The sequence below is a fragment of the Carcharodon carcharias genome, chromosome 2 (assembly GCF_017639515.1).
Source record: "Carcharodon carcharias isolate sCarCar2 chromosome 2, sCarCar2.pri, whole genome shotgun sequence".
NCBI lineage: Eukaryota > Metazoa > Chordata > Chondrichthyes > Lamniformes > Lamnidae > Carcharodon > Carcharodon carcharias.
Window position 1 is genome coordinate 86305215 of NC_054468.1, and position 27815 is coordinate 86333029.

Here is a 27815-nt window from a genome sequence, read left to right on the forward strand (position 1 = left end):
AATAAATTCTGATTATTAGTGTTAGTTTTAAAGTAACTGCCTTACATGAGGCTTTACTGCTTTTTGGAATATACAGAAGTTGGACATCCTCCATGGTTCTTGGGGAAATAGATATATTGATTAATTATTCATCAATAAGAGTGAATCCAACCATCTCCCATTGACACTAAATAGCATTACCATCACTGAATTACCTACCATCAATGGCCTGGTGGTCACCATTGACCAGAAACTTAACTGGGCCAGCCATATAATCACTTTGGCAACAATTGCAGGTCTGAGGCTGTGTATTCTATGTCACGTCCTGACTTCCCAGAGCCTTTCCACCATCTACAAGGCACAAGTTAGGAATGTGATGGAATATTCACACTTGCCTGGATAAGTGCAGCTCCAGCAATGCTCAAGAAATGCAGAACTGCCCAGGAAAAAGCAGCTTGCTTGATTGGCACCCCATACATCATCTTAAACATTCACTCCCTCCACCATCAACACACAGTGGCAACAGTGTGTACCATATACAAGATGCACTGCAGCAACTCACCAAAGCTCCTTCAACAGCACCTTCCAAACCCATGACCTCTACCGCCTAGAAGAACAACGGCAACAGACATATGGAAACACCACCATCTGCAGGTTCCCCTTGACTTGGAACTACAGTATATTGCTGGAACTCCCGCCCTAATGGCACTTTGAGTGAACGTACATAGCAAGGACTGCAGAGGCTCAAGAAGGGGGCCCACTACTACCTTCTTAAGCACAACTGGAGATGGGCAGTAATTGCTGGCCTTGCCAGCGATGTCCACATCCCTATGAATGAATAAAACAAACTAATTGTTAACATTACAGCATTATAGATAGCTTTCAGCATTAATGAGGGAGCAAGTTTCAATAAATAGGACATTTGGTCTGGTTATGAGGACTACTTTTCTAAGGCAAATAACATTTGTTGGCGGAGAGCCTGAACATAAAGTGCAAAGGACATAAATGCAAAATTGTGAAAGATAAATGTAGAACAGATATTAGGAAAACTCAGATTGATGTGTATTTAAAATTATTTACTAAGCAAAATAATTGAAGATCCAAGTTTATTCATGATATAACTCTGTGATTGGGTGGTACAGTGGGTTATGCATATCTGGGACTGGATGGGACAGTGGGTCAGACACTGTCCTTTCACACTCTGGGACTGGGCGGGACAGTGGGTCAGACACTGTCGTTTCACTCTCTGGGACAGGGTGGGACAGTGGGTCAGACACTGTCCTTTCACACTCTGGGATTGGGTGACACAGTGGGTCAGACACTGTCCTTTCACACTCTGGGACTGGATGACACAGTGGGTCAGACACTGTCCTTTCACACTCTGTGACTGGGTGGGACACTGGGTCAGACACTGTCCTTTCACACTCTGTTACTGGTTGGTACAGTGAGTTAAATGCTATTCTTTCACAGTGCATATCTAACCCATAATGTACCTGACGTAATGGTATTTGATGGGACAGTGTAGAACATGTGTTTGCTGTACGTAACTGTTATGACCAATGCAGTTGGTAAAGCGGAGTTATTAAAAAATTCCCAGAGAGAAACTTTAAACAACTGTCATAACCTATAATTTTAAGTGTTATATTTGAGATGTGACTCTAAATGCAGGAATCAGACCACCAGTTCTTGAGGTTTTACATTAAACTAAATGGAACATTTTATTAATTTATATAAGTTAAAATATATGTACACATGGCTACAAATTACTACTATCATTTTTAACAAATCCCTAATATAATCTCCATTAAGGCAACAGCAACCCATAGACTTAACCAAACACCTGGCAAAGCATTTTCACTGTACAAATTCAAAATGAGGTTCTTTTCACTGTGGAGCCAGTTAGAGGCTTACAGCTGCCTTTTGGTTTTACATTGCCTATGCCTGCACACCCGAAAACTACTGAAGTTATATCTACCAGCCCATTGAATGTTAATTCTTATTGTTTCAACAACCTCTTTGAACTTCACCTTTTAACAATTCATAATACTTTCATATTTACTAATTTAATTATTAATATAAACATATTGCTTGGTAGTTGCTAGAAAGGTGTCAATTTTCACCCCACTTCTTGAAAGCTCTATTCAAAAAATGCAAATGTACGCCATCTCTCTTACATATGAAAAGTAGTACATATCAAAGCACCCAGACTAGCTGGCTTTCATCCAGTTAAGACATACATGTGGTCTATTTTAAAAGAAAAATACTTTCCAAACTATTATATACATTAATAGCTTCATGACACTCATGCTTAAGCAGTAGGTGGTGTTTCTATTGGAAATTGTGATGTAATGATGCAATATGATTATTTTGTAACACTCCTTATCTTTAGTGCCATTTTTAATCTTGGAGTGATGAAATTTCAAGAAAAATTCTGGAATCTGTCGCGGCATGGTGGCAGCCTATGTGTCTCCCCACTCTGTTGAGAGATGGTTTATGTGAAAACCAAGAAGAAGATATCTGTAGTAAACAGAAAACAAATGACAAAGAAAAGTTGGCAACATCCATTTCAATCATTCCAGGTACTCATGTTGGAACTGGTGGAGGTCTTATTTGAAAGCTTGTCTGATGCAAAATATATGAATTGTTTCAGATAAATCACTTTGTCTTGTAAGGAGTACAGTTTTTGTTTTTTCATTATCAGGTGAATGTTTACTGACAGATTAGGAAACCTTTGAACTTTTATAATAAATTTCATTCTGTTTAGCGCCCCCATACACCAACATGTTCAAGCTCTTGTGCTTTAAATTTGATTGGCAAAGTTACAATGGCCTGTGTCTATTTTTCCAATCAATGTTCCCCAGTCGTCCAGGTGTGAATCCCCTGCTATGAAATGGTTTCACTGGCATCAATTTATGCCCATTACCTCACTCGTGCCCCCATCTATTACACGTGAACCCAAACAGTGAGCATCAGCAAGTTGTTCAATTTTCAGCCAAACCAGCTCCTCACCCAACAGAACTCGCCACATCTTCCGTCCACTGGAATAAATGTAGCCATTTACACAAAGCACTGGAACCAGTCAGAAACAATACACAGGCTTGTGGTGCAATATCTTTGGGGCTCTTTTGGCTGAAAGCATGAGGTGTGATAATTGTAGGAGGGTTGTAATTATAGATCATTACATTAATAATTCTATTTAACAAAGACCAATTGCAGGAATAAAGAATGCTGCAAGATTGAATTTGAATCAAATATGTTATTGAGGCAGCAAGCAAGAAAGTAATTAGAAAATATCATACTCCGGAGGCCTTGGTGCAGAAGGTGGACAGGAAGGGAGAGGTTCTCTTTCCTCAGGGGCTAGGAAACCCTCCAGATATGTACTGAAAAGCAATAGGAGCAGGTGGTGTCATGGTCAATTCCTGTGCTCTAGCCCTGAAGGCTTGGATGCAGTGCCCAAAGAAGTTCAATTACCTCACATGAGTGGTTAAGGTCAGTGAATGTGTCCCTTATATGCCATATCTTATTGACAATGCCCAATTCACCACATCCCCTTCAACCGCTTTCAACATTCTCTGTCAACCATGACTCAAACCTCACATTCATATGCTCCACCTCATCCACACACGCATAACACTGCTGCAAGCCTCACAGTCATAGCTCACAGCTTGCATGCTAAATAACTGTGGCAGGTACATCACATAAACACATTGCACCACATTCAGTGACAAAATGTCCTCCCTCTTGCAGGACAAGGTGGCCTATAATAGGTGGCAGCAGCAGCTAACCAGTCGAGCCCTGCCATGGATGTATGTGCTGATGCCTTCTGGAGAAGAAAGTGCTGGAAACAATTGAACATGCCATCACTGAAGGCTTGGCCAGCAAAGTGGGTGATGGTACGTTCCTGCCTAAAGCACCTTCTCAATTCCCATTTCACCCTCATCTTGCAATCTGTTATGATTTACAAGCTTCAGATGGTGAAACCACACACCTCTTTCTTTCCCACGTTCCCTCACCCAACCATGCCCTTGTGTGCTTATGCTTTCAGGTACCCAAGAACTGTCACCTGGCCAGCCAGTAGTGCAGGATCGAGGCTGAAGGCCTAGATGAATAAAAGCCTGAGGAGGAAGAAACACAGTCTTTTGATCTGACACTCACAGCCACAGCTCAGATACTGGCACTGCATGTACTTTAGAGGACAGAACAGAGGTGGGATCAGCACACGGTGGATCACCGGACGCAAGTAAGCTCAGCCAGGCCAGGGGAAAAGATTGTGTGCTCACCAACACACAAGATGATGAAGTATGTTGCACACGAGTTCCGCTACAGAGGACTCAGATAAGGACTTTGATGGGGCAGCATATAGAAAAAGGCTGATGGGCATGTTTGGTGCATTGGCAGGCCTATCATACCGTCTTCTGTCACTGGCAAGAAGCATAGAGGATTTCAGCTCCAATTTAGTACAGGCCCTCACACAGAACTTGAAGTCCATCCTTTCCACCATGGAAGAGCTGACCTGCTCCACGAGAGCACTTCCCGATTATGATGCAGCATATGATGGCCAATGTCTCAGCTTCCATTGCAGTACAAACAGAAGCCACCCAACTACTGAATGCTGCAGTGGAATCTCAGACTGAGGTCATGAAATCTTGGCTTGTTGCAATGCAAGCCCAGCTTAGTGCCATGTAGGCTCAGACTGTTGTCATCATGGCTGTGAATAGTAGTGTTCAAAGGGCTTGCAGGGTCTCACAGCCGTCTAGCAATCTGTGCTCCTACAGATTATGAGGATTGCTGAGGTGCCATCCCGGGTGAGTGGCAGTGGATCCATGGAGTATGAACCCACTGTCCTCTCTATGGATGACATCATTCATGCTCCCACCACAGTTATTCCATTGGTATCCTTGTTGGTGGCTCCCAGTCACCCAGCACGGACTGCTGCCAACAATGCTGGTGGACCTTCTTTGTCTAGGGCTACTTGAAAGCATCCTGCAAAGCCATCTACAGTGCCCCCCCCCCCCCCCCCCCCACTGCCAGTTAGCAGCCTCCTACCAGTCAAGTGGCAGCCACTGGGGTAGCACTGTGTAGGAACAGTAGGATAGGCAAAGACACCCTCAGGACAGACACTAAGGGAATGAACAAGGGTGATGGGTTGAGTACGGTATGGAGCATTGGAGGTTTCTTTGGGTAAAGTTGTTATGAAATGATTGCTTTACGGAGGCTTTTACTTCAGGATTGTGATGATGTAGGTGTGGAACTGCTGAACAAGGGACCTCAGGTTTTATTCAGGGAAATCAGAATCAAATGATACATTCACTGACAGTTTCCCCATCTTTCTCCTCCTTCTGAGGTGTTCACCAAATCCATGGTGGCAAGGGCTGAACCCTCATGATTGTCAGGTTATGGAGGATGGAATAGATCACCATGAATTGGGATACCCACTCTGGTGAGTACTGGAGGACTGCTGCAGAGCAGTCGTTGCTTCAGCACTCCAATCGGATGCTCAATATTCCTAGTGGCAACATGACTCTCATTATGTGAGTGCTGGCCACAAGTGATTCAGTTGCGCAGTTGAATCATCAATTGCATGTAGAGTTGCTAGCCCCTTTAAATAATGCTAGTGAGGGGTCCTTCCTGCTATTGAACACATGTTCAACTGCTCCCATTTAAGAGACAGTGTTAATTAGAGTGATGAGGACAGGTCAGGCATCAAAGCAGTGTTAGGTGCTGGCTGATGTCACATCTGGTGTACATGTGTAACACTCACACTAATGCCCTCATAAGATGGTGTTCAGCATGAGCCATGCCAGTAGTTTGCACATTAAGTAGTGCAGACACCATTTTTCTACTAAACCTGCACTTGTAGTATGGAAACTACCAGTACTATGGCGTTGAATTTAGGATAATCCAAGTCTGTTTCATTAGAATCTAGCCCTGATCCTTTGGATTTATTATTGTAAATACACCAACCAAACTCCTTTGATTAGAGGCAATGCCTATAACAGATTCCAAGGTATTTGTCATTTTATACATAAATCTCTAGGCTGTTCAATTAAGTTCCAGTCTGTAACTCACTCCCTGATGTCCTAAGAATATTGAAAAACCAGACAAACTCCTGTGTTATATTTTTTATACATAATACAATTCAAGTTAAAGAAGACCCCACTGACTGAAGTAAATAAGTTAAATGTACCACTCCATTTTAACTGTTATCCTCCCCATTCCCAGCTTGGTTTTCCCAGCCGGGAAATAAGAGTTACAATCAGGTTTCCATTGTTCAACATATAAATCATCCATGCTCCTCAATCACATATTAGTCTGTAACTCACTCCCAGCTGTCCCTCATAATATTGAAGAACCACTCAAACCCCTGCACTAGAATTCAGCCTCTTACTCACTGCTGTGTATATATACATTACCTGAACTCTCAATAAGATTCCAGCTGTAAATCTCCCTCAGGTATCTACTATTCTGTATATAAGTTATCTAAATCATTAATTAGATCACATTCTGTAACTCATTCATAATTACCTGTTATTTCGTATATAATTAATGCAAATCATGTAATTAAAATCCAGTTTGTAACTCACTCCAAGGATCCATTGTTCTCCATATTATCCTGATCTTGTGACCTTTATCCTTTAATTTTAATACACTCTCTGCATATGGGAAATGGGTGCAGGGTGCTTGGCCAGCAGCACTTTGACTGGGTGGGGCAGGAAATATGAGAGGCAGCTGCTCTTAAAGGGCTTCTTCTTGCTTTTAAATTGCCCTAAATTTTTGTTTAGCTGAGCAAACCCTTTTCTGGTAAAGATCAGGGGAGGCAGTGGCATAGTGGTATTGTCACTGAGCCAGTATTCCAGAGACCCAATGTAATGCTGTGGGGACCCAGGATCCCACCATGGCAGATGGTGGCATTTGAATTCAATAATAATTTCAATTGAATTAAAAGACTGATGATAACCATGATGCCATTGCCATCTGGTTCACTAATGTCCTTTAAATTGTGGTAAATTTTCCTTTAGGGAAGGAAATATGCTGTCCTTACCAGTGACTGGCCTACATATGACTCCAGACCCACAGCAATATGGTTGACTCTTAACTTCCCTCTGACCAAGGGCAATTAGGGATGGGCAATAAATGCTGGTATGGCCAGCAATGCCCACATCCCATGAATGAATAAAAAAATTGCAGGTTTGGAGAGATAGGAAAATTTATAACCCTTCAAGATGCATTGAAGGTTTTGGTATAGGAAATGCAGTAAAGGAGTATGGTTCTCCTCGGAGGGGATGACTACCCTCAAGTCAAAGCTTTCAGATTAAAGTCAGGGAAAGAGAAAATGGATCTCCAAGCTCCAGAAGAACTGAGAAAACAAATTTAGAAAGAGACCTTGTGGTATCAGGAGGAGTTCCAAAGTATATGTTCTTGTATTCAAAGACGTTATTTTACTATTGGGGCTTGCTTATATGACACAAACTGTCACTGAAGAATGCTTAGGGAGGTGCCTTTGCAAAGCAAGGGGGCCTCCTTTTATTGTAGAACACTTAATGGCTTTTTACCTGAGATTAATTTAGCCCCTCAGCCACTGCTCCCTCAACCACTGTTGCATACGCACTTTTCGTTCACTGGTGAGTCTCAGGATGGCTGCAAAATCTGTGTGGTCAATTTTAAACTCAAAAGTGTGTTGAAATATCATTCTAACTGGGTGGTCAACATATTGACAACCTGCCTGTCCCGAGGGTGTTATGCTCAAACAGCCTATCATACTGGAGCAAAATGCAGAAATGGATTTGGTTTCCCAATGTGCTGTCAATTACAATGGTTTTAATTCTGCAATCACCCCACCCAGCCCACCACCTCAATCCACTCTGAATCCCAAATTCAACCCAAGGACTCTTGACTTTTAAATGTTGCTGGATGGGAAGCTGAGTCAAGGTTGCGATCCAGGAAAAGCAATGTCAGCACTTTACAAATGGCCTGCTCCCCACCATAGTGACGGTAGGACATTGTTGACTACAGGAATGGTCTGAACAGCGGTCACAGTGAGGGCACGTCATTATGGTACAGTGTTTGGTATTATTTGGTTTGACATTCTTAATGATATGAACTGTGTCACTCTAGCCAGCAGTAGGTTGAAGGGATCAAATTAGATTTTTGCAAAACCTTAATATATGTATAAATGACCAGAAACCCCAGAAAATGATGACGACATTCCCTGTAGCTGGCTAAATAGAGCCAAATGAGTTAAAGATAAGGAACAGGGCTTTATCTATTATTAACCATAATATGAGATTAAGCAGGCTTATGTAATAGTATATATTACATTATAATTCAGGTGATGATTGTGAAACTATAAGAATTAGCATTAAGCAAGTTAGCCTAGGGGAATTACTGAAGAAGAGCAACTGAAGTCTGCTAGGTATGAAGGAATGTGTTCTTGTAAATTACAGACTAGAGAAGATCTATCTTCTATTGCTAGCTTCCCTCAAAACTCTGAAGGGAAGACAAAATAAAATCAGGTGACATAGATGGATCACTGCAGGGTCTAAAGAGTATGGGCCTCCTGGTGAAGGGTGTGCAGTTTGAATTTTTTATATTAAAGATCATTCTTAGGGTGCCTAGTGTTCCATGCTGTGGTGTGAACATGCAGGACTTGTATGTATACTATGATTGATATATTAATATAAGATAAGCCAGAAGCTATATCTTTTATTTCTTAAAAAATTATTAAAGGTGCTGACACCAAACTCTTGGATCTATTAATTAATGTTAGCTGCAGTGGTTAAAAACTAACGCAACTTATGCTAGATTTCCCCCTACTTAGCTCATGGAGCTGTTGTTAGCTGTATCATCCCTCTTGCTGCTTCAACTGATCTCAATTTGCTCAACATAGACAGGGTGCTCAGTATTGCCTCACATAACACAGTTAGCAATCAACCATCCAATGTGTTTCACAGGTGCATTGTCAAACAACATTTGACACTGAACCACATAAGGACATATTAGGACAGTTGACCAAAAGCACGGGCAAAGAGGTTAGATTTAATTTGGTGAAGAAATTCTAGAGCTTTGGACTTAAGTAACTGAAAGGACAGCCACCAAAGATAAAGCAATTAAAATCAGGGACATGCAAGAGCTGGAATTGGAGGAGTGCAGAGATCTCAAAGGGTTGTAGGACTGGAGGAGTTTACAAAGGTAGAGACGGACAAGGCCATGGAGGGATTTAAAGATAAGGATGAATATTTTAAAATCTGAGCCATTGCTGGACTGAGAACCATTGTAGGTCAGAGAGTGCTGGAGTGATGAGTCAACAAGAACGAGTTAGGATATGGACAACAGAGTTTGGATGGGTTCAATTTATGTAGGGTGGAAGATGGGAGGCCATGCAGGAGAGCCATGAGAGTCAAGTCCTGAGGTAGCAAATGCATTGCTGAGGATTTCAGCAGCAGATGAGCTGAGGCTGGAGTGGAGTTGGGTGATGTTACGGTGGTAGAAATTATTGGTCTTGGTGATGGAGTGAATTTGTGGTCTGAAGCTCATTTTGGCATCAGATGTGACACCAAGCTTGTGAACACATTGGTCCAGCCTCAAAAAGTTGCCAAGGTGTCGGGGTAAACAAAGCTCGTTAAGCCCAACAGGTTCATTGCTTTTTCATTGACCTCTTGCCCATCTTCTTACCATCTGCTTCAGTCCTGTCCTTCTCCATTAACATAGCTAATTGCCACTTGACCCTCATACTGCCCAACTCCATATCCTTACCTGGTCTTTCATTCCACAATCCAACTGTCAATTTTGACAAAAAGATTGACTTTCCTTCTTACTCCTAACCTCCTCCTTTATTGCACATTTATTCGGAGATTCAACTGCCTTCCCTAAAGGGAACAATATACCTGGATCATTTTTGTCAATTTTCCCTTTATAATCCTGAAAAGAAAATGCTCATCTGGTATCTGCTTTTCCTATAGTCATCAGGAGACTGAAGTCTTCTGTAATTGTGGTAGTAAGAGATTTAGCACAGAGATAAAAACAAAAAAAACTGCGGATGCTGGAAATCCATAACAAAAACAGAATTACCTGGAAAAACTCAGCTGGTCTGGCAGCATCGGCAGAGAAGAAAAGAGTTGACGTTTCAAGTCCTCATGACCCTTTGACAGAATTTGAGTGAGTCCAAGAAAGGGGTGAAATATAAGCTGGTTTAAGGTGTGTGTGGCGGGGGGGCGGGGGGGGGGGGGGGGGGGTTTGGGGGGTGGGGAGAGAGAGAGAAGTGGAGGGGGTTGGTGTGGTTGTAGGGACAAACAAGCAGTGATAGAAGCAGATCATCAAAAGATGTCACAAACAACAGAACAAAAGAATACCTAGGTGTTAAAGTTGGTGATATTATCTAAACAAATGTGCTAATTAAGAATGGATGGTAGGGCACTCAAGGTATAGCTCTAGTGGGGGTGGGGGAGGCATAAAAGATTTAAAAATATTTTTAAAATTTGATAAAAACAAAAAACAAAAAACTGCGGATGCTGGAAATCCAAAACAAAAACAGAATTACCTGGAAAAACTCAGCAGGTCTGGCAGAAAAGAGTTGACGTTTCGAGTCCTCATGACCCTTCGACAGAACTAGGCGAATCCCAGGAAGGGGTGAAATATAAGCGCTCCCTCCTCCATCCCCACCCCCTTTCTGTTTCCCCCTTCCTTTTGTTTTTTCCAATAAATTATATAGATTTTTCTTTTCCCACCTATTTCCATTATTTTTAAATATTTTTAAATCTTTTATGCTCCCCCCACCCCCACTAGAGCTATACCTTGAGTGCCCTACCATCCATTCTTAATTAGCACATTCGTTTAGATAATATCACCAACTTTAACACCTATGTGTTCTTTTGTTCTATTGTTGTTGACATCTTTTGATGATCAGCTTCTATCACGGCTTGTTTGTCCCTACGACCACACCAACCCCCTCCACTTCTCTCTCCCCCCACCCAAACCCTCCCTACACACCTTAAACCAGCTTATATTTCACCCCTTTCTTGGACTCACTCAAGTTCTGTCGAAGGGTCATGAGGACTCGAAACGACAACTCTTCTCCGCCGATGCTGCCAGACCTGCTGAGTTTTTCCAGGTAATTCTGTTTTTGTTGTGTAAGAGACTTAGCACTTTAGTTCCATACCATACTGCTGTAGGAGCCCTGACTGGAAACAATGCTGTAGGCTATATTCCTTTTCCAAATTAAATTATGTTGTACATAAACCCCATTGTCTGCATCTGAATCACTTTTGTCAGTCATATATGTACAGCTCTGCAATAAAGTAAGTTCTCCAAAAATTATTAATGATGGCTGACGTATTGAGAGAAATGTGAGTGAAATCCTTCAATCTTCTAATTCCATGAATTATAAACATGAAGAATTAAACAGAATTAATCATCCCACTAAGAAAACAAATATTTTCAAAGACATTGCATCCTCCTGTTCCTAAAACAATTTCTTTTTGGCTGAAGGCAGGTTGGGAGTAGACAATTTGCACCAGAATCTCCTCTCCACTAATTTTAGCCAGAAAGTTGATCCAAATAAACGCAAACGGGCTCCAGTTCCCCGTCGGCCGTATCCACCAGCTGCTGCGCAAGGGCCACTATGCCGAGCGGGTCGGGGCCGGAACCCCCGTCTACTTGGCCGCCGTCCTCGAGTACCTGACGGCCGAGATCCTCGAGCTGGCCGGCAACGCAGCCCGGGACAAGAAGACGACCCGCATCATCCTCCGCCACCTGCAGCTCGCCATCCGCATTGACGAGGAGCTCAACAAGCTGCTGGGCGGGGTCACCATAGCCCAGGGTGGGGTCCTGCCCAACATCCAGGCTGTGCTGCTGCCCAAGAAAACCGGCCACCTCAGCAAGGTTTGCGCCTGAAGCGGAGACACCGGGAACAGATCAAATCCACAAACCCCAAATAAACGTGAAGGCTGACCTTATGGAATTGTATGCCCCTTGTGGAAGCTCACTGGCTGGGAATATGTTTTGGGAAATTAACCCAGTGGTGTATTGTTTGTAGAAAATGCTAGTACACAATTTGTTGATGGTTAACACGGCACTGACATTTTTAAAATCTAATAAAAAAAATTCATGAATAATCATGAAAACAAGGAAAAAAACATAGTTTGTGTTTATTAAGGATATTAAGGAATTTTCTTCACTGGAAGGGTGGAATAGAGATGATTGTAGGCTGAATCCAATGCGACTGCTTAACTCTATGGAAGTAGAAGCATCTGATTGCCGAACACAGGCTTCACTTTCTAACACCTTCCATTGTCATGGAATCATTACAGAACAGAAGGAGGCCATTTGGCCTATCAAATACCTGCTGGCTCTCCATAAGGGCAAACCAATCAGTCCTATTCACCTAGATAAAAGCAAAAAACTGCGGATGCTGGAAATCCAAAACCTGCTCTGTTCCCATGGCCCTGCAAGTTTATTTTCCTAACATATTTATCCAACTTCTTTTCGAAATCATTGATTGTCACTGTTTCCATCACCCTCGTGGACAGTGCATTCCAGGTCATTAACATGTAAGTGCAAAAATGCTCTAGCTCACATCCCCCTGCATATCTTGCTCAAAACCTTAAACATGTGTCTTTTATGTTATACTCTTGATAGCCAGTTGGTGAAAGAAGAAACCAGATCCAGTCATTACTTGGAAAAGGTTTATGCACAGAGTGTAACATTAAAGATTTTAATCTCCTTTCTCCACTCTACTCACGTGTCAGAAAATGTCTTTATACTCTTTTGAGTAAATGATAAACAAATGAACTAATTAACTAATTAACTAACTAATTAACAGCCCCTTAAAAGGACACTGTAACAAGAAGGCAAAACTCAGAGGAAACAAGTGTGTCTTTATATATGCTCAATAGCCATACAATCAATCAGTGACCTCCACCTGTATGTATTTAACATCAATCGATACAATTAACACCCTAGTGCTTGTAAAGCAGGCTGATCAATGTCTGGATTAGTTTGCAACTCAGGTAGGGCACTGAGCAGCCCCCACCCCCATCACCATTTAATCAGGATGCTCAGTGCTTAACTCTCTGTTTCCTGCTCCACATCACTACAACTGTTTTCAATAATATACTTATGTGTGCTGGTGCCAGCTTCAAGGATGATGGAGATGGGGATGGCTGATGCTCTTTAGGTGCACCTTGTAGACCACTGGATTCTCATTATTCTGTTGAGAGAGAAGATAAAATATCATGGGGGTACAATTGGTTTTTGCCAGTAGCATGAGAAGGGATCCTAGTGAAATCTTAGCTTGCTTATACCACGAATCATCTCTACTGATTTCAATTGGACATGGTGTAAAACATGTTGCCATTTTGCTGAGAGCCCATTTTGTACAATTGGCAAAGACTAATTTCACCAACAATGAATACGTAAATCACACCAACTCATTGGTGTACCCTCCTGTCAATGCATGCATCATTACGTACCTCTGTATAATCAACATATTATGGACGTGCTTGTATCATGCACATAATATATCATGAATATGACTTATCAATTGTCTTGAACACCCATCCTAAATTCCAACGCCTTCCAGACTATCCTTCCCAAATAATTCAACAATTACTTCTTTATGCTGGCACAGTGGGTTCATAGCCTTTTGCTGGGTACAAAATTATCTAGACCAAAAGGTTTCCATGTTCGATCCTTGGTCTGTACTGGGTGAGCTGATCTCAAATGGGATAATAGTTGAAACAATGCAATTTTCCTGAGTGCCTCTAGGCTTGAAATGAAAATACACATTTATGGACATTGGCGTAATTAAGGCAGGGTTTTAGCTGTGACTCCCACTATAGTCATATTACCTGTTAGCTGTGGCTCAATTGGTAGCACTCATAACTCTGAGTCAGAGGGCAATGGGGTTCAAGTCCCATGGACATGAGCACAAAATCTAGGCTGACACATAGTGCAGTACTTGATGAAATGATGTACTATTGCAGGTGCTATCTTTCAGATGAAACGTCAAACTTGCCCAGTGGATGTATCCTGACACAATTCAGAACGGGGAATTCTTCTGATGCTCTGGACAGCTTTTGCCTCTCAACCAACAGCTAAAATGGATGATCATTTATTTCATTGCTGTTTGTGGGAGATTGCTGTGCACGAATTGATTGTCGTGTTTACTGCATTGCAACAGTGACTGCACTTCAAAAGTACTTCATTGGATGTAAAAGCTCTGGGGTGGCCTGAGATTGTGAAAGACCCCATATAAATTCAAGTTCTCTCTTTCAGATGACATTGAAAGTCAAGGGTTATGCATAAATAATGGTAATTTGGACAAAATGGCTGAAGAAGGGCCAAAGCCCATTCTGCTCTGGCTACAGTCAGTTCCTTAAGGGGATGGGAATGAGAGGATAGGGGAGTCCATAAAAAGTAGTGAATTAGGGATATATATTGGATTTAAGGAGGCATAATCTTTATGAGTGTTGTAGAGGAAAATAAATGGCGGGACCATTACATAACATTCCATACTATCACAAAGAGGATGTGATGATATATGTTTAAAAAAAGGAAAGAAAGCTTTGTCAAAAATATTTTCACAAAGATTATTCTTGTAATCCTCACTTCAAAGCTCCCTCCCCCACCCCCTCTCAAGGACAGAAATTGTCCATTGATTCCCTGAGATTCCACAATTCTTTCCTTCCAATAATGCTTGAAGAGAATGGAACAAAGGTTGGGTTTTAAGATGTCCCATTGGAAAAAGCATGGCTGTGGGGAAGGGCACAAAACTCAAGTGAGACAGGATATCCATGATATCCAGACGGTTTCAATGGAACAGATGCTTCTGCAGAACAATAGGCCCAATTCAGTACAGTGGAGTTCAAAGGTTAAAGTGAGCTTCCTCTGATGCAGGGTAGCTATTAAGATCCAATGATCTGGATAACAGCTAGAATATAATTTTAAGTGACTCTCGGCAGATTGCTAGATTGAACTGATTATGTGGATAGGTATTGCATGTTTGTCTGAGCCTTCAGGATAAATGGTAACTTGGAGGGAGAAAGGAACAAATGATAATTTTGAATAGGCCATGTGCTTAAGGTCCTGATGTTACACTTGCCGCAAGTTATATAGACTGGACCATTCTATTTGATCATGGCTGGTCTGTACCTCGATTCCATTTACCTGCCTTTGTTCCATATTCCTTGATGCCCAAAAAATCTATCAACCTCAGTCTTGAAAATTTCAGTTGACCCAATGTCCACTGTCCTTTGTGGCAGAGAGTTCCAGATTACCAACTCTGTGAGGAAATAAAATCCAACTTTATGCAACCTGTCCTCATAATATAATCCTTTTAGCCCTGACATCATTCTGGTGTGTCTGCACAGTACCCCCTTTAAGGTCAATATATCCTTCCTGAGGGGTGGTGCCCCAAGACCGATGTGTCACAATACTCCTGATGTGGTCTGACCAAGGTTCTGTGCAACTGTTGCAGTATGCTTCCTCATTTTTATATTCAGCTTGCTGAAGATAAACAAGACTGCTTCTCTGCTTTTTGCAGGCAAAATAAAACAGAGCATTCAAATTCTCACAGCTGTTTCCCATTCATCAAACCGACTGCAAAAATTACCGCCAAAAGGTTTGCAGCATGATGGAAATACTCTAATGAACGAACAGAGACTGAAATAACCAATGAAAATTGGCTACCACAGTTCTTCAACCACTGTCCTTTCACTGCAGGACCTAAATGTAGACCAGACTGATGAAATGGAGGTCTGCGTATGCGTTATGGGTTTCGTCTGCACTGTGTTTGGACAGCTAATACCCAGTTCCTAGTGGACATATGACCAGAGTATGCAATTGTTCACATTTGGCACAAATTGGAACTGAATTAATAACCTCCCATGGAGAGGTTGTAAGGATACACTAATGGAGTAGGAGGTACTCTTCTGAGACTGAAAAGGTTGGGTTCAGGTAAAATTGTTGGGTAGCTAGCTCAGCTATGCATGACTTGCTATTGTTTGTTAGAACAGTGTAGAGGGAGCTTTACTCCCTCTTATGCTTGTATCCAACTTATGCTGTGCCTTACCTGGGCAGTTTTTGATGTAGTGGAGTCATAGAGTCATTTTTGGCACTAGATTAATTCCAGAGATGCGGTGCTTGTGTTATGAGGAGAGATTGAGCAGTTTAAGCCAATACGCGCTAGAGTTTGGAAGGATGAGAGGAGATCTAATTGGGGTATATAAGATGCTATGGTATAGACAAAGTAGACGTGGAGTGGATGTTTCCCCTTGTGGGGCATTCTAGAACGAGAGTCCATAGTTTTAGGCTAAGGGGTGGGAGATTTAAATCAGAGATGAGGAGGAATTACTTTTCTCAAATGTTCGTGAATCTGTGGAATTCGCTACCTCAGAGTGCAGTGGATGCCGGAACTCTGAATAAATTTAAGGAGGAGCTAGACAGATTTAGTAATGGGCTGAAAGGTTATGGGGAGAGGGCAGGAAATTGGAGGTGGGGCCGAAATGAGATCAACCATGATCGTAATGAAGGGCGGGGCAGGCTCGATGGGCTGAATTGCCTACTCCTGCTCCTAGTTCTTATGTTATGTTCTTATGTTAGAAGGAGGCCATTTGGCCCGTCAAGGCTATGCCAGCTCCCCGTGGAGCAATCCAGTCAGTCCCACTCTCCCACTCGGTCCCCATGGCCCTACAAGTTTATTTTCTTTAAGTGCCCATCGTACTTTTATACAATTTGTACTTTGTATCTAACTGTGATGTGTGTGACCTGAGAATGCTCCAGGGGACACTACAGAGTCAGCTTTACTCTGCCTTTAGTCCATGCTGTACCTATCTTGGCAGCACTTGATGGGACAGGTTAGAGAGAGCTTTACTCCACATTGAACCTTTGTTGTACCTGCCCTGGGAGTGTTTGATGGGACAGTGTAAAAGAGATTTACTCTGTATTTAATACTGCTTTGGGCATGTTTGTTAGCATAGTATGGAGGAAACTTCACTCAACACTTAACCTATGCGATTCTTGACTTGGGAAAATTGATGCAGCACAAGAACAAAAAGTAGAGAATTATCCCATTTGAGCTGACATCCCACAACCCAAAGGTAATTACTTGTTGGTAAGCTTGCCTCACTTTATTCTTGTGACTATACCCTGTCTGAGACACTGGTGGTCTTGATGTTCTTAGAGATCCCGACATTGCACTGAGGCCACATGTAACAAGAATACTTAGTATGTCCATGGTTGTGAGTTTCTATGACTGACCCACCAATTGGTCTGGTGACTATGTTTCACTGGGATCCACTGCTTACCCTGTTCATCATACTTTCTGCACTAGGTCTCATCGTCCTGCAGCAGCACAGCCTTGCACTAGTGTTAGAATTTGTGAACTCACAGAGAGAGGCAGTGTTAGCACCTTGCAACCCAATGTGTGAACTGTGCAGAGCATAAGGGATCAAACTTCACCAAGTATCATTGTCATCGGGAGAGGTGGAAGGAAAATAAAATTCTACAATGGAAAATCATTGCTGTCTGGTTGTGGACCACCTTGGTCAGTAAACACTCTTCTAGGGGGAGGTCATCCTTAGGCCAGGAACTGACCACAACATGGTTTGAGGATTCAGATCAGACACTGGCAGCCTCATGGTCTTTGATGTCATCCAAACCTTGCTTTGATTCTAACACACAATGGTCACCCAGTATAGAGTGCTGCTTTCATATTTTACCAGAGCTATATCTGTGTATTATATTCAATTTCTTTTACACAAAAGAAACATGATTGAGATGAGAAGTATTTATATATGACCATTCGGTGGGCTAACTAAACTCCACGAAAGAGAGGCAGGTTATGGACGGGATGTGGGGGGGGGAGTGGAGGAAAAAATGAGAAAGTGCAGCTCTTCCTGTTCTGCATGTGTGTTGGTCTCTGATAAGAAGCAAGTCATGAGCAGGAAATCCGTCAAAGGGCAACATTACAACTGACTTTGAAACCTCAAAACGCTGCTACAGTCAGCGGAGAGTGGAGCAATCAGACAGTAGCATGCGAAATGGCAGACGTGGTGGAGAGTAGTACCGACAAGTCCTCGGGCAACCAGACTGGGAAACATTCCTGGAGTGTCGAGGGGCTGACAGAGAGCTCACCTGATGGGAAGATGACATTCGACGATGCTGGGTTCTCAACTGTCCTCCAGGGTGCCCTGGAGGACCTCCGCCTGGAGAGGGCCCTGACAGATGTTGTGCTGTGTGTGGATGACAGGGAGTTCTCCTGCCACCGGGTGGTCCTGGCAGCTGCTAGCAGTTACTTCAGGTAGGCCAAAATAGAGCACCTTATCTTTGTTCACAGGCCAAGATGTTTGATATTTCCTTCGTCCTGCTTTCGGTGACTATGCCTTCAGCTGTCTAGGCCCTAAACTCTGGACTTCCCTTCCTAAACCCTTTGCCTCTCCATCTATCTCATTTAGGAAGCTCCTTATGTCCTCACTCTTTGGCCAAACTTTTGTTCACCTGCCCTAATATTTCCTTATGTGGCTCAGTGTTAAATTTGTGTTTGATAATTCTCCTGTGAATAGCTTTGGATGTTTCAACTCTGTTAGATTGCTATATAAATGCAAGTTGAGTTAAACTGTTCCGCAGGTGTTCCAAGGCAGTCCCTTCTTTGAGCTGAGTCTGCTGATTGAAAAAAAGAAAAACAAATATTCACTAACAATCCTCTAGATCCTCATTATTGTGTGACCAACTCCTTTATTCAGTGAAACTCTGTACCTATCCTTCCGTTTACTGTTTAAACACCAATGCTGATAAATAAGGATAGCGTTAGCTATCCTAATGTCTCAGTGTGGTTTCCTCTTGCTGTCTGTAATCATAATGGCAGAACTTTGGGGAATTGCGAGGAGTAAGGTTTATAACAAACATTGTTAATCTCCTGGCTCTAGGACAAGCAACCCAAGTGAAGGATTGCTTGTCCTACCCAAGCCCCAAGTAATAGGGCTATTAATAAAAAAACCTTATGTTATTTCTTTTGATTCATTCATTTATTTTCATTTACCAGTTATAGAAATATTCAAAATAGGAAGTAAGGCTGTTTGGTTATATACGGTGACTGGGAGATGAAAGATCATGTGACAAAATCTCCAGGAATACATCCAAACAAAGTTGGCAACCCAAAGTGTGGGACACATCACAGGCCTGTGTAAAGGTACAATGGAGTGTGGGGAATGAAGTACCTCAAAGCCTCATCACATGTATTGTGTTCTGCTTTTTTAAATTGATAAAGAGGAAACTATACAAAAACTTCTATGTCATCAGAGCTTTCACAAGCACTTGATAGCTGATGAATCATTTTCAAAGTTTAGTCAGTGTCTGCCCATAAACAAATGAAGCAGCCAATTTGCATGCAGAAAAATCACTTCGGGAGCAATAAGATAATGTGCCCTTAATTCACTTTTGAGAGAATAATTTTGACTTTGCAAGACAGTGTGAAATGAAAAATATTTATTCAGGCACCCATTATACATTTCTCCCAAATTTCATATTCGGGGAGAGGTGAGAAACAGGTGATTGAATCGGTGTCACCAGTCTTACACCAAAGTTGAACTGACCCTCTTGGTTTTGGTTGAGGGATGAATATTGGCCAGGACACCAGGAGAATGCCCTTGATCTTCTTCAAGTAGAGCCAGTTTACCTGAAAGGTTGCAACTCTGACAATGCAGGTCTTTCCCTCAGTACTGTGCTGTAACATCAGGCTAGATTATATGCACAAGCCTGGATTGGGGCTTGAACCCATTATTGTCTGGCTTATAGTGGGATTATAGTACCACTAATTCAATCTTCACATGCAACTCCCAGTGGGTTATTGTGGGGAGAGTGACGCCGGCGAGTGATTTTTTTTTGTGGGTAACTGTGGGGAGGAAGGCTCCCTGTGGATCATTCTGGAGGAGAGTATGGAACCAGCTGGAAATACAATCCTACCCTAGCCACTGGAACAAGCACCATAAAACATTAGAACTTCCCAAAAATATCAAAAGATGTTGAAAGGCATTAAACCTATCTTTGTGATATATCCCATATTAAAAATAATTTTCATATTCACTAAAAAAGTCAAGAAAAGGTATATTCAGGTTGGCACAGTGAGTTGTGTTGCAGAGCTCCAACAAATGCTACATTGGAGTGGAACAATGAAGGTTCATATTTGTATCACTGCCTGCAGCCAACTGGTGGGAAGCAGTTTGAGAGGGACTATAAACCTCTCCAATCCCACTACAGAACACCTCACAGCACAGGGTTAGGGAAGCATCCTGTGGGTGGAATTTGGAGGACCTTATAAGGAACCTAAAGGGAAAAGTTATAAAGCTAGAAAACACTAATGAAAGAAAAAGAGACTTTGCATTCAAAAAGCTCCTCCACCAATTGCAAAATGTCACAAAGCGCTTTACAATCAGTGAAGTCCATTTGAACTGTAGTCACTGTTGTAATGTAGAAAATGCAGCATCAAGGTCTCACAAACAATGATGTGATAATGATGTGGTAATCTGTTTTAATTATGTTGGTTGAGGGATAAGTATTGACCAGGATACTGGACAGAACTCTTCTGCTCTTTTTCCACTCGGGATCTTTTATTCCTACCTGAGAAGTTTAATGCCTCATTCAACAGACAGCACCTCCAAAAGTACTGCATTGAAGCGCCAGCCCAGACTATACGCTCAAGTCTCTGAAGAATCCAGTATCTTCAGACTCATAGGCGATAGAGTCACCTCAGAACTATGGCTGACAGCTAAACTCATAAGATCATAAGAAACAGGAGCAGGATTAGGCCATTCGGCCCATCAAGGCACTTCAATAATATAATGGCTGGTTCCATAACTCAATTTTCCTGCCTGTCCCCCATAACCCTTGTCCCACTTGTCAATCAAGGACCTGTCTAAGTCAGCCTTGGGTGTATTCAATGACCCAGCCTCTACAGCTCTTAGTGGAAGAGAATTCCAAACACTAAGAGAAGAAATTTTTCTTCATCTCCAATACCCCTTATTGTTAAACTGTGTCCCCTAGTTCTAGACTCCACCCAAGAGAGGAAACATCCTCTCAGCATCTACCCTGTCAGGCCCCCTCAGAACCTTATATGTTTCGACTCAATGAGTATCAGCCCAACCTGTTCAACCTTTCCTTGTAAGACAACCCTTTCATTCTAGGAATCAGCCTAATTGAACTTCTCTGAACTGCTTCCAATGAAAATATATACTTCCTTAAATAAGCAACTGTGCACAATACTCCAGGTGTGATCTCATCAATTCCCTGTAAGTTGTAGCAAGACTTCCCCACTTTTATACTCCATCCTTCTTGCAATAAAGGCCAACATTCCCCTTGCCTTCCTAATTACTTGCTGTACCTGTTTGCTAACGTTTGCTGATTCTTGTACAAGGACATCCAGTTGCCTCTGCACTGCAGCATTTTACAATGGGACGTGGGTACTGCTGGCTAGGTCAGCATTTTTTATTGCCCATCCCTAGTTGCCCTTGAGAAGGTAGTGGTGAGCTGCCTTCTTGAACCGCTGCAGTCCATGCAGTGTTGGTACACCCACTATGCTGTTAGGGAGGGAGTTCCAGGATTTTGACCCAGTGACAGTGAAGGAACGGCGATCTGGTTCCAAGTCAGGATGGTATGTAGCTTGGGGGTGAACTTGCAGGTGTTGGTGTTGCCATGTATCTGCTGCCCTGGTCCTTCTAGGTGGTAGAGATCGTGGGTTTGGAAGGTGCTGTCGAAGAAGCCTTCCTGAGTTGCTGAGTAGGCTCTCTCCATTTAAATAATAGTCTGCTTTTCTATTCTTCCTGCTAAAATGGACATTTTCCCACATTTTACACACTATCTGCCAAATTTTTGTCTACTTACTGAACTTATCTATATTCCTTCGCAGACTCTTTATATCCTTCTCACAACTTAACTTTTCTACCTTTCTTTGTATCGTTAGAAAACTTGACTACAAAAGTCAGTCCTTTCACCCAAGTCATTAAAATACATTGTAAATAGTTAAGGCCGCATCACTGATCCCTGTGGAAATTCACACTGGTCCAATTGACAACTGGACCAACATGGCAAGACAACACTTATCCAAAAAACCATGGCCTGATCACTGCAGGACCGACTGGGGCGGGGTGGCTGGGGTATGGTGCTGGAAGATAAAAGTGGTGGGGGGGGGGGGATGTGGTTGGAAGACAAAGGTGGGGGTGGGATCCAAGGAGGCTTGAAGGAGGGGAAGGAACCAAAGAGCCTTGATAGAGACCAGGGAGAGTTCTGTGCTGTTGATGATGCAATCTTGGGGGGAAAACCGAGGGAATTTTTAAAAAATTCATTCATGGGATGTGGGCATCGCTGGCTAGGCCTGCATTTATTGCCCATCCTTCATTGCCCTTGCTTAGAGGGCATTTAAGAGTCAACCATATTGCTGTGGGTCTGGAGTCACATGTAGGCCAGACCAGATAAGAACAGCGGATTTCCTTCCCTAAAGAACATTAGTGAACCAGGAGGGTTTTTACAACAATTGACAATAGTTTCATGGTCATTATTAGGCTTTTAATTCCAGAATTATTAATTCCACTGGTGATGGAAGGACACTGTAGCTGTGAGAGGGGCCAGTGGGATCTGGTAAAGTGGGAGGGTGAAGGTCTGTCTGTGATAGGTGTAGATCTCTTCTGGGTTGTTGGAGGGGACAATAAGTTTAACATGGATCTTGGGAGTGGGCGGGATCAAAGTGGGGCATGGGGAATGTGACAGGAATGGGCTCATTGGGGATGGAAGGCATTTGAAGGATGATGGTGATGGGCTCAAAGGTGATGGGGGGACGTTCAAGGGTGACAGATGGGAGGGTGAAGATCACACCGGTGGGGCTGGGGGATGGGTAAGTGGTGTTGGGGGATGGGGGAGGTTACAGGAGGAGGGTAGAAGGCGTTAAAGATAGTTTGGAATGTGTGAAGGTAGATCAGCGTGTTGACACCCTTGATGTCCAACAAAAAAAGCTAGGTGGGAGGAGGGTCATTGGGTAGGTGGGTGGAGCTAAAGGTCAACTCAACTGGACAACTGAAAGAGAACCCTGATTATCTATCCTGACAAGACAAAGGTCTCTCTTTGGGTAGTGGAGGGAAAGGGGATAGTGTGACTGGGAGGCTTCTCGCACATACCTGCAAGAGACTTGGCAAAGAGTGATGCCTCCATGTGCAGACATGATTAAGGGGGACGTGGACCCAGCCTTGGTCCCTCCCCACTACCTGGAAAAAGGTGGGGCAGTGGGGGGGTGGTGTGGATGAGTTCACACAGGCAATAACTCAAGCAGCAGCAAGAAAAACCCAGGAGTCTTCCATGAAGTGCAATGATTATTATATTTGCAAAGATGCAATAACTAATTACAATAATTGCGCACCTGTGCCACCATGGTGAACTTAATACTTCTTAAGTTTTCTTACCCTACTACAGCGTCTAGGTTCTTCCCCGACATCTGCAGCAGAGGTGCAGGCAGCCTGCTGACTACTATGCCTCTTGCCTCTGATGACTTTGGCAGGCACTCTCTGGAGGGCCGAGGCCTGGAGGGGCCCGCCTTCTTTGCATCTCCTGCTCTGGGGCAGGTACCCTCTGTGGCCTCAGAGGCTGGAGCTGATGGGGTCACAGGCAGAGCAGATTCGGAATGCATGGACACCCTTAGAGAGTCCTAGGTCGAAGCCCCAGGCATGTCTGCCTGACAACCTTCCCCACTTTTGGTGCCTGAAGGCCCTTTGCTGACTGTTAGAGGAGAAGCCAAGGGGAGTCGAGGTGCCCAGTCCCTCTCTCATGTAGCCACTGCAAAAGCTGAACCATGCCTACAGCAATGGAGTGTAGGTCTGAGTGGAGCTCCAGCAGAAACTGGGTGTTCTGCTAGACAAGGGTCTCCATGGTGTCCGCCATCCTCTTCATAGAGACTTTGATGCACCCGCATGTCGAAGCTACTGAATCAGGTTGTACGCGGACACACTCCTCCACTTCATGTGCCACTCTGTTGAGGGCCTCTGACACCCCTGCCTTTTGTTCCATTGCATCTCATTGATACTCTAAAAAAGTTGTCCTCACCCGCTTCTGAAGTCTCCTGGGGGTTGGCACCGAGTCCAGGTGTGGGGCCTGGCCTCCCTCTCTTCCTACTGGCACCTGGAATGGAGAGAATAGAGAATAAGTGACTGCCTGGCCCTGCCTCCTACATTGCACCGAGCCTCACCCTCAGGTTCTGATTTGCAGAGATTAAGCATGCTTCCTCATTGGGTGCTTGGGGGAGGCCGATCTCGCTGTCGGCACAGGCACTGTCATGGTGCTCACCTGCCAGCTCAGCAGCCCACTCATATTGTGTGAGGTGCCGGATGTCAGGCATACCCTCTCCCCTCTCCCCTCTCCTCCCTCTCACATCTGTTGTGTGCTGTCTTCTCCTGCGTAAGGATAAATAGATGAATTATGAGCACTCCTGATGCAGGAGCAGGTCAAATGCTTCTAATTCTGTGGCTGAGAAGTGACCTCGTGAATCCCCAAAGGTTGCCCGCCATCTCCAAGGCACAAGAGAGGGGTTTGAGGGAATACCGTCCACTTGCCTGGATAAGTATAGCTCCAACAGTACTCAGGAAGCTGGACACCATCCAGGGCTACACAGGCCACTTGACTGATGCCTCATCCAACACCCTCAACATTCAGTCCCTCCTCCACTGACTCATTGGCAACTGTGTGTGCTATGTGAACGATGCACTGCTGCTAGTCCCCAAGGCTACTTCAGCAGCCCCTGCAAGCTCCAGCAGCTAGAAGGACAAGGGCAGCAGAGGCATTGCATCAGCAGCATCTACAAATTGTCCTCTACTGGAACCTCCTCCCTCTAACTCCACCCCACCCCCCTATCCACCCCACCAAATGGCTGTGCCTTCAGTAAGGCTGGGTGAGCAACCCACAGTTGCCTCCTTACCAGTAGATCACATGGACTGCAGTGGGGCAATGAGGCAGCACCCCAGCACCTTGTGAAGGGCTTTTAGGAATGGGAAGCACAGATGCTGGCCTTGCCTTTAACGCCCCCGTCCCATGCCAGATTCAGAAAATGGTGATGTGAGTATAGAGAGTAGATGGTTCACTTATCCTGCTGGCGAGGATTAAGCCGTTCATGAGTTTCCTGCACTGCTGGGCAATCCTCCTCTGCAACCCCTTGGCATTGATAAGCCTAGCAACCTTCTCCCAGGCCACTGTGGCCTCCAATGATGCTAAAACTATGGTAATGTTACTGGGCTAGTAGCTCAGACACCTACTCTAATGATCTGGAGACAGTTCCGATCTCACCACAGCAGCTGGGGGATTTAAATTCAATTAATTAATAAGTCTGGAATAAAATGCTAGACTCATTAATAATAATCATGAAACTATCAGTCTGCCATAAAACCCCATCTGATTTGCTAATGTCCTCCAGGGAAGCAAATCTGCTGCTCTGGCCTACATGTGACTCCAGACCCACAGCAATGTGGTTGACTCCTAACTATCCTGTGAATGGCCAAAAAACTCAGTTTGAGGCTAATTAGGGTGGACAATAAATGCTGACTTTACTAGTAGTGCCCACATCCCAAGAACAAATTTTAAAAAATCCTTCGTAGGAAGAGTGGAACAATCAGCATATCTTTTGAAAGGTGAGAGTAAATGCTGGCGTGCACAAGGATTTAGATGCCCTTATTGATGAATAACTTAGAATTAACATAGTTATAGCAAGCAATTAGGAGAGCAAATGGTATGTTCCCCTTTATTGCATGGGATTGCTGCAATTACATAGGGTTTTGGTGAGACCACATCTGTACTACTGTGTAGTTTTTACCTAAGGAAGCATATACTTGCCTTAAAAGGTATGAAATGAAGGTTCAATAGATTGATTCTTGGGATGAGAGGCTTGTCCCCTAAGGAGAGATTGAGTAGGATGGGTCTATATTTTCTAAATAGAAGAGTGAGAGGTGGTCTCATTAAAAAGCAATCAACTCTTAGAGGGTTTGATAGGGTAGATGTTGAGACTGTTTCCCCAGCTGGTGAGTCTAAGACTAAGGGGAATAGGCTCAGGATAAGTAATGAGAATTTTGGGTATGGGTAAAGGGCAGGAAAGCGGAGTCAACGTAGAAGATCGCAGCCATTTTGTTGAATGGTGGACAAGGCTTGAGGATCCGTATGGCCTACCCTGCTCCTATTTCCTATAGTCTTAATCACGTCCCTTTGTAATGTGCTGAATTCGGGTCTCCCATAATCAGGTCACCCTGGCCGCCAACAAAGGAAATGCAGTGGGGACAGGCTGCGATTTCCAAGATTATTTTTTGTGGGGCCAAGAGCTGGGCACTTTAATTCCATCATCCGTGGAATTGGTCAGGGAATACACGGCGCAAGGTCCATCCAATTCCCATCGAAAATGCTAGTCGAGATGCTAAGATCCTGATCTGGATATTATAATGGGACCTGCTTGCTGAAATGGATGGGGCACTCTGGATATCCAGTGATAGGCCCCTTTGATAATACTACTGGCCTCTTTGCCACTGATAACAGGCCACTGTGGTTATCTACCCCATTCTGAGGCTGCTGCTATCCTATTAATGCCAGGTATTGGAATATAGTTGTCCACCTTGTACAATTTATCTCTTCCAAGAGTACACAACATTGAGTGAATGAACTGTGCAGAAGAGATGTATCATACAAGGTCCCGTGGAATGATTTGAGGCTCTGAAAATCTCCACATGTTAAAAAGGCCGCACACATCACATTAAATGGGAGTTGAGAAAGCTCATTTTCACTCAACATAACTGGTCGACCAGTATGAAAGGGTGAGAATTCCAATCCTAATTATAGCACTATTCAGGTTGAGATCAGCCATCTGGAACATAGACTTGAGATCAAACCTATCACCTGGAATTGGTGACTCAACTAGTCATTGTTTTACCAGGCTGTCTTAAGATGGAGATTTATGTACAGATGGCAAAGTTCAAACACAAACATTTTAGAGATATCAAACTGATTCCCTCCTCTGATATCATCAGACACACCAACAATCAATGCTCTTATTCCCCAATCCCACATTAATCCAACACAGTTACACCAGTTTCTAGGTTCGGCCTTCTTTACTATGCTATGCTCAGTGCTAGGAGTGAAGTGAGACTTAGAGAATGAATTGGAAAGCTGTTATATTTTAAAATACAGCTCTTCAAATGTACATTGGCTTTACTCACAAGCAGGCCTATATTTCCCCAATAATTACTGTGGCTCAAACACATATTCAATCAGCAGGAATAAGGCTTGGGGAGTGTTAGGGTCAGCTCTATGACCCCTCTTCTCTCCTGTGTTGCTTCAGGAATGTTGTCTGTTTCTATGGTTGAATTTTGGGAGGTTCAGCCTACAGAAGGCTAAGATCTTCCAGCTTGAGGAGCAGACAAAGGCTCAGACAATTGTTGATGGCATCAGGTGGAACAAATTTGCTGGGGTCTGAGCGCTACTTTAGAAACCCAGAAGGCTTGGGTTGCCATAGACCCTCCAAATACCAGTTGATGAAAAATATGCCAGTAAATTATGAACTGACATAAGCATCCATGTGCCAAAAATGCAGGTTACTCTGTGAAGTGAGGGTGTCGCTTCAGTATGAACAGTAGTTAGAAGGTAAAAACAAAAAAACTGCGGATGCTGGAAATCCAAAACAAAAACAGAATTCAGAAGGTCCTTAGTTAGGCACTGTGGATTACTTGTGGCTCTTTGCATCTTCCATTCATCATGTGCTAGAGTGGCTTATTCCTTTCTCCACTTTTGCCGGGATACTTACTGAGCTTGTGCCTACTTACTGCAGCTCTAAACAA

General features: G+C 43.4%; 1 protein-coding gene across 1 annotated transcript in view; it reads left to right on the forward strand.

Annotated features, from left to right (window-relative positions):
* The first annotated feature begins 17903 nt into the window (after positions 1-17903).
* The window catches only part of klhl6 (kelch-like family member 6), a 62503-nt gene continuing 52591 nt past the window's right edge, over positions 17904-27815 (forward strand). Inside the window, exon 1 of the mRNA XM_041181314.1 lies at positions 17904-18274. Coding sequence (XP_041037248.1) covers positions 18015-18274 — 260 coding nt within the window. The 5' untranslated portion in view covers positions 17904-18014. The remainder of the gene's footprint in view (positions 18275-27815) is intronic.